Source organism: Salvelinus alpinus, chromosome 19 (genome assembly GCF_045679555.1).
Source record: "Salvelinus alpinus chromosome 19, SLU_Salpinus.1, whole genome shotgun sequence".
NCBI lineage: Eukaryota > Metazoa > Chordata > Actinopteri > Salmoniformes > Salmonidae > Salvelinus > Salvelinus alpinus.
In genome coordinates, this window is record NC_092104.1 from 24,396,686 (window position 1) to 24,403,668 (window position 6,983).

Genomic DNA, 6,983 nt, shown 5'->3' on the forward strand with positions numbered 1-6,983 from the left:
CATACTGTATATAGACGTTGTCTATTGTATTATTGACTGTATGTTTGTGTTGTATGTGTCAAACTGCTTTTCTTTATCTTGGCCAGGTCGCAGTTGCAAATAAGATTTTGTTCTTAACTGACTTGCTTAGTTAAATAAAATAAATGTATTTAATTAATTTAAATAAAATTTGAAAGGCACACATCTGTCTATATAAGGTCCCACAGTTGACAGTGCATGTCAGAGCAAAAACCAAGCCATGAGGTCGAAGCAATTGTCCGTAGAGCTTCGAGACAGGATTGTGTCGAGGCACATATCAGGGTAAGGGTACCAAAAAATGTCTGCAGCATTGAAGGTCCCCAAGAACACAGTGGCCCCCATCATTCTTAAATGGAAGAAGTTTGGAACCACCAAGATTTTTCCTAGAGCTGGCCAAACTGAGCGATCAGGGGGAAAGGTCCTTGGTCAGGGAGGTGACCAAGAACCCCGATGGTCACTCTTGACAGCTCTAGAGTTCCTCTGTGGCCTTTATGGTCGAGTGGAAGGAAGGAAGCCACTCATCAGTAAAAGGCACATGACCGCCCGCTTGGAGTTTGCCAAAAGGCACCTAAATACTCTCGGACCATGAGAAACAAGAATCTCTGGTCTGATGAAATAAAGATTGAACTCTTTGGCCTGAATGCCAAGCATCACGTCTTTAGGAAACCTGCCACCATCCCTACGGTGAAGCATGGTGGTGGCAGCATCATGCTGTGGAATTGTTTTTCAGCAGCAGGGACTGGGAGACTAGTCAGTATCGAGGCAAATATGAACGGAGGAAAGTACAGAGATCCTTGATGACAACCTGCTCAAGAGAGCTCAGGACCTCAGACTGGGGCGAAGGTTCACCTGCCAACAGGACAACGGCCCTAAGCACACAGCCAAGACAACGCAGGAGTGGCTTCGGGACAAGTCTCTGAATGTCCTTGAGTGGCCCAGCCAGAGCCTGGACTTGAATCTAATCGAACATCTCTGGAGAGACCTGAAAATAGCTGTGCAGCAACGCTCCCCATCCAAACTGACAGAGCTTCAGAGGATCTGCAGAGAAGAATGGAAGAAACTCCCCAAACACAGGTGTGCCTAGGTTGTAGCGTCATACCCAAGAAAACTCAATGGTGTAATTGCTGCTAAAGGTGCTTCAACAAAGTACTGAGTAAAGGGTCTGAATACTTATGTAAATGTGATATTTCAGTTTTTATATTTAATAAATTAGGAAACATGTATAAAAACCTGTTTTTGCTTTGCCATGGTATATTGTGTGTAGATTAATAAGGGGGGAAAACAATTTAATCAATTTTAGAATAAGTCTGGAACATAACAAACCAAAACAAATACCCTCACGTGCCAAGGCTGGCCTTCATGTCTTAGGTTTCCGACTAATCAACATTCCAGATAAAGATGCCTGTCCTAATGTGATGTCCGTTCCTCCTACTTCTCCTCCTCCAGGGCATCCTGCTAAAGTGGACCAAGGGTTTCAAAGCTACTGGCTGCGAGGGGGAGGATGTTGTCACTCTACTGAAGGATGCTATCTACCGCAGAGAGGTCAGAGGTCACACCTACTGACTGGGCTTTCTCAAAATCCTACACTGCCCAGAATCAAAACAGTACCTGTAGGATCTCAAATCCTTTAAAAATGGAATATGATACCGTGAAAGTACACCGTCCGTAACCATTTTGGAAGTTGATGTTAAAGTATACCAGTCTCAAATCTGAAATCCTCTGGTTATAGCACACTGTTCCATGTTAGTGATCCGTACTTCTTCGTGTTGATGTTTTTGTAGGAGTTTGACCTGGACGTGGTTGCCGTGGTGAATGATACGGTGTGCACCATGATGACATGTGGCTACGAGGACCCACTGTGTGAGGTGGGCCTCATCGTAGGTGAGTCTCAGAGCCTACGGGATGTGCCTTCTGGGCCACAAGCACAGGCTGTAACAGATCAACAACGGTCTCCCTTTTATTTCAATGAGTTTCCTCTCTCTCTCACTCACTCACTCACTCACTCACTCCCCCTCTTTCCAGGTACTGGCACCAACGTGTGCTACATGGAGGAGATGCAGAACATGGAGCTGGTGGATGGGAGCGAAGGGAAGATGTGTGTTAACATGGAGTGGGGGGCGTTCGGGGACCACGGAGAGCTGGACAACTTCAGCACAGACTTCGACAAAGCCGTGGATGAGCACTCCGCCAACCCTGGCAAACAGACGTAGACTATTACTGTTTGTTTGCAGTTGTGTTATAATTAAGCAATAAGGCCAGAGGGGGTATGGTATATGGCCAATATACCATGGCTAAGGCTTTCAGCCAATCAGCATTCAGGGCTTGATCCACCCAGTTTATAATAAAGAAAGAACTTACAAAGGACTTACAAAGGATGAACTGAACAAAGAAAGGAGTTTGTAACTTTATCTCCTTGTGAGTGTATTGGATTTATTATTTACTGTTTTTTCAAGTTGATGTATCTTTGGAGGCTGGGGACTACTAGACACACACCAGGGCAATAACACTTTCATCCATAAAGCCTGATAGCTGGTTTTCCAGGGGTAAGCCACAGGAATCAAGTGTCTTTGTCTCGCTCTCTCTCTCTCTTGCTCTCTCTCGCTCTCTCTCTGTCAGGTATGAGAAGATGATCAGTGGGATGTACCTTGGGGAGATAGTGAGGAACGTACTGCTGGAGTTCACTACTAAGGGACTGCTGTTCCGAGGCAAACTCTCTGAGAGGCTCAAGACCAGAGGCATCTTTGAAACCAAGTTCCTCTCCCAGATCGAGAGGTGAGTCAGTGTCTAGTGTCTGGTCATGTTTGTGGTAACCACACCTTCAATCAATATCTAGTGTTGATGCATGACGAGCAAGAAGAAGATTGGAAAAGTGTTTCATTAAAAAAAGTTGCTTAAATGGTGGGAGCAATGTGTGAATCCCTTTTTCTGTGTATCAAAGCTATTCGATTTCGATATGTCTAGCAAAGGATGGAGAACAACGTGTGCTATTTATGTTCATAAAAAGTGTTGATTTGATATAGATCTCGTTGATATTTACTTGACTGTTGTCTGTGCCTCTCTGTTAGTGACCGTCTGGCCCTGAGGCAGGTGCGCTCCATCCTGCAGCACCTGGGTCTGACCAGCTCTACGTGTGACGACAGCATCCTGGTGAAGGAGGTGTGTAGCGTGGTGGCTTGCCGCGCAGCCCAGCTCTGTGGTGCCGGCCTGGCTGCCGTGGTCGATAAGATCCGGCAGAACCGCAACCTCCCTGAGCTCAAAATTACAGTGGGTGTCGACGGAACACTCTACAAACTACACCCACAGTGAGTGCTTGTTTTTTTGTGATAATACTGTCAGGTTAAAGCTCACAAAACATATTCAACCACAAAGACCCGGGAGGTTTTGCAATGTCTCGCAAAGAAGGGCACCTATTGGTAGGGGGGGGCAGGCAGAGATTGAATATCTCAACAACAAAAAATATATTTTTGAGCAATGTTAAGTTATTAATTACACTTTGGATGGTGTAGTGACTGCAAAGTTACACCTAGTCCTTCCTAACAAAGTTGCCGAAGAGGAAGGAAACCGCTCAGGGGTTTCACAATGAGGGCAATGGTGAATTTAAAACAGTTACAGAGTTTAATGGCTATGATAGTAGAAAACAAAGGATTTACTCAACAATACTAACCTAAATTACAGAGTGAAAATAAGGAAGCCTGTACAGAATATAAATATTCCAAAACATGCATCCTGTTTGTAATAAGGCACTTAAGGAAAACTGCAAATCGTGGCAAAGAAATACATTTTATGTACTGAATATGAAGCATTATGTTTGGGGCAAATCCAACACAACACATAACTGAGTACCACTCTTCATATTTTCAAGCATGGTGGTGGCTGCATCATCTTATGGGTATGCTTAACATCGGCAAGGATTAGGGAGTTTTTTTAGGATGAAAAACGGAATAGAGCTAAGCACTGGCAAAATCCTAGAGGAAAACCTGGTTCAGTCCGCTTTCCAACAGACACTGGGAGTCAAATTCAGCTTTCAGCAGGACAATTACCTAAAACACAATGCCAAATAGGTTATACAAGGGAGTTGCTTACCAATACGGCATTGAATGTTCCTAGTTACAGTTTTGACTTGAATCAGCTTGAAAATCTATGGCAAAACTTGAAAATGGCTGTCTAGTAATAATCAACAAACATCTTGACAGAGATGTCAAAGGTTCTAACCTGTATTTAGTCAGGGGTGTGAATACATATGTAAATGAGATATTTCATTTACAATAAATTAGCAAAAATGTCTAAACATGTTTTTGCTTTGTCATTATGGGGTATTCTATGTAGATAGGTGAGGGGGAAAATAACTATTGACCCCATTTTGAATTCAGGCTGTAACATAACAAAATGTAGAAAAGGTCGAGGGGTAAGAATACTTTCTGAAGGCACTATAACTAGATATCTGGAAGTTTTTTACTTTATTGTCTTTAGTTTCTCTTTTTTAATCTGGCTGAATCTATGAATAAAATTAGTGGGCGACAAAAAGATAAACATTGAGATCTTCTAACCTAACTTTTTATGCAAGCTGTCTGTTTCCATGGTTTTGATAACATTCTCAAAGGTCTTTTTTTTTTTTACTGTAGGCTACAAAATATAGTTATTTGGTTTCTTTATGCATTTTTTCCCCAAATATATTTAATTTGAGTGATATAGTGTTGAAATCAGCAGTAAGCATCTAGGAATCCTAAAGTCTACCCTCAAATGCCTTTTCACCACATCTTTTTACAGTAGCTGTGAGTACATGTGCATCTGCCTATGCGCATCTACCTCATTCACTTGCTTCTGGCCATGTGAGCTCACTCCCCTGCATTCCCTGCAGCTTCTGGTCTATTGTCTTATGTTCAGAAATAACATTGTAAACTGCCTCTCATCTCTCGTCTTCACAGCTTCTCCAACTTCATGCATGAGACTGTCAGGGACCTGGCGCCGCAGTGCAAGGTCACTTTCATCCAATCAGAGGATGGCAGTGGGAAGGGGGCGGCTCTCATAACGGCGGTGGCCTGTCGCATCCGAGATGCCGGGCAACGCTGAGCAGGGGAGTTCTGGGTACGCTGAGGACAAGGGCTGTCTCCCAAAATGGCACCCTATTTCCTATGTAGTGCACTACATTTGACCAGAGACTTTGGTCAAACGTAGTGTACTATATAGGGAATAGGGGCCATTTGGGACTCATGAAGGACTGGATCACAACAGGGACAGCACAGGATGACAAAGGGATACTGGAAAAGGAGCGCAACGGACTTCTTACTGACAGATTTGCTAGGCCACATCGCATCTGTTAAGCAAATTATGTCATGTTCACAAGCCTGCATCACCAGTTTTTTTTTACTATTTTATTTGATTATTGTTGTATGTGTCTGTTTGTCCTAGTTTGAGAGCGCTTGTGTGGGTGTGAACGCGTTGTGAGCGGTGGGGTAGGAGATGGTGTGTTTGTAAGAGAAAGTGTGTAGCAGCTGGGCCACATTAAATAGGGACTTTGCAGAGAATTCTTGAGGCTGTTATTGCTGCCAAAGGTGCTTCAACATAGTACTGAGTAAAGGGTCTGAATACTTTTTATTTCAGCTTTTTATTTTTAATACATTTGCAAAAGTGTCTAAAAACCTGTTTTTGCTTTGTCATTATAGGGTGGGGTATTGTGTGTAGATTGATGAAGGGGGGGAAACTATTTTATCAATTTTAGAATAAGGTTGGGAAAAGTCAAGGGGTCTGAATACTTTCCGAATGCACTGTATAAGTGATTTTGTTGAGCTTCGCAATATATTTGAGAAAGTTTTGGATCATTTGCACATGATGCGCGAAAAATGCTAATATCGGTTCAATGACATGGTTCCGTGCCACAAATGCGTAAACATTAGCATGTGGAAACAGTGCCAGGGTAACTAAACCAAAGCATGGATTGCTGTCATACCGCGTCCATAGACTGCTTAAACCATTGTGTATTTTTTTTTAACTATCTCTTTAAGGACTTGAAAGATTTTGAATAGTACTTGAACCTAGGTCTGGGAGTAACCACTAACATAATATAATAAATGGTGCCGGAGAAGAAGGCTGACGTTTTACGTGTCCCCAACCGATTGTGTTTCTTCGTTCGTTTATTTGTGTTGTTTGTAACTTTAAAAAAACTACTTATATTGTTGTAACGGTTTTCTTCCGTTGGTGAAGGAGAGGACCAAAATGCAGCGCGGCTAGTGTTCAACATGTTTAATAAACAAAGAGACGATAACGTGAACACTATACAAAATACAAAATAACAAACGTGAAAACCGAGACAGTCCTATCTGGTGCAGAACACAAAGACAGAAGACACCACCCACAAAACCCAACACAAAACAAGCCACCTAAATATGGTTCCCAATCAGAGACAATGACAAACACCTGCCTCTGATTGAGAACCATATCAGGCATACATAGAAATAGACAAACTAGACACACAACATAGAATGCCCACCCAGCTCACGTCCTGACCAACACTAAAACAAGTAAAACACACAAGAACTATGGTCAGAACGTGACAATTGTACATAATGTTGCCGCTACCATCTCTTATGACCGAAAATAACTTCTGGACATCAGGACTGCGATTACTCACCACGGACTAGCAGAATCCTTTTTTCTTTTAACGAGTCTGACGAGCCCGATGCAAATGATATACTTCTTTCTTGGGAACAGGCCCAGATCCTCGTGATTTGCGTGAAGAGGAGGTGGAGAAAAAAGGGCCAGAGGGCGGGGCTGCCTTCTGAGAATTCGTAGGCGACCGAATAAACCCCCACTTCCTTCCATTCTGCTAGAAAACGTGCAATCTTTGTAGAATAAAATAGATAACCTACGCGCAAGATTAAACTACCAACGGAACATTCAAAACTGTAATATCTTATGCTTCACGGAGTCGTGGCTGAACGACGACACTATCAACATACAGCTGGCTG

The 6,983-nt window shown here is 42.9% G+C and overlaps 1 protein-coding gene across 1 annotated transcript in view; it reads left to right on the plus strand.

Annotated features, from left to right (window-relative positions):
* The window catches only part of hk2 (hexokinase 2), a 110,990-nt gene extending 104,887 nt beyond the window's left edge, over positions 1-6,103 (plus strand). The window contains exons 13-18 of the mRNA XM_071352669.1: positions 1,465-1,560; positions 1,800-1,899; positions 2,041-2,224; positions 2,635-2,790; positions 3,084-3,320; positions 4,944-6,103. Of these exons, the coding sequence (XP_071208770.1) occupies positions 1,465-1,560; positions 1,800-1,899; positions 2,041-2,224; positions 2,635-2,790; positions 3,084-3,320; positions 4,944-5,088 (918 nt within the window). The 3' untranslated portion in view covers positions 5,089-6,103. The remainder of the gene's footprint in view (positions 1-1,464; positions 1,561-1,799; positions 1,900-2,040; positions 2,225-2,634; positions 2,791-3,083; positions 3,321-4,943) is intronic.
* Positions 6,104-6,983: the final 880 nt, after the last annotated feature.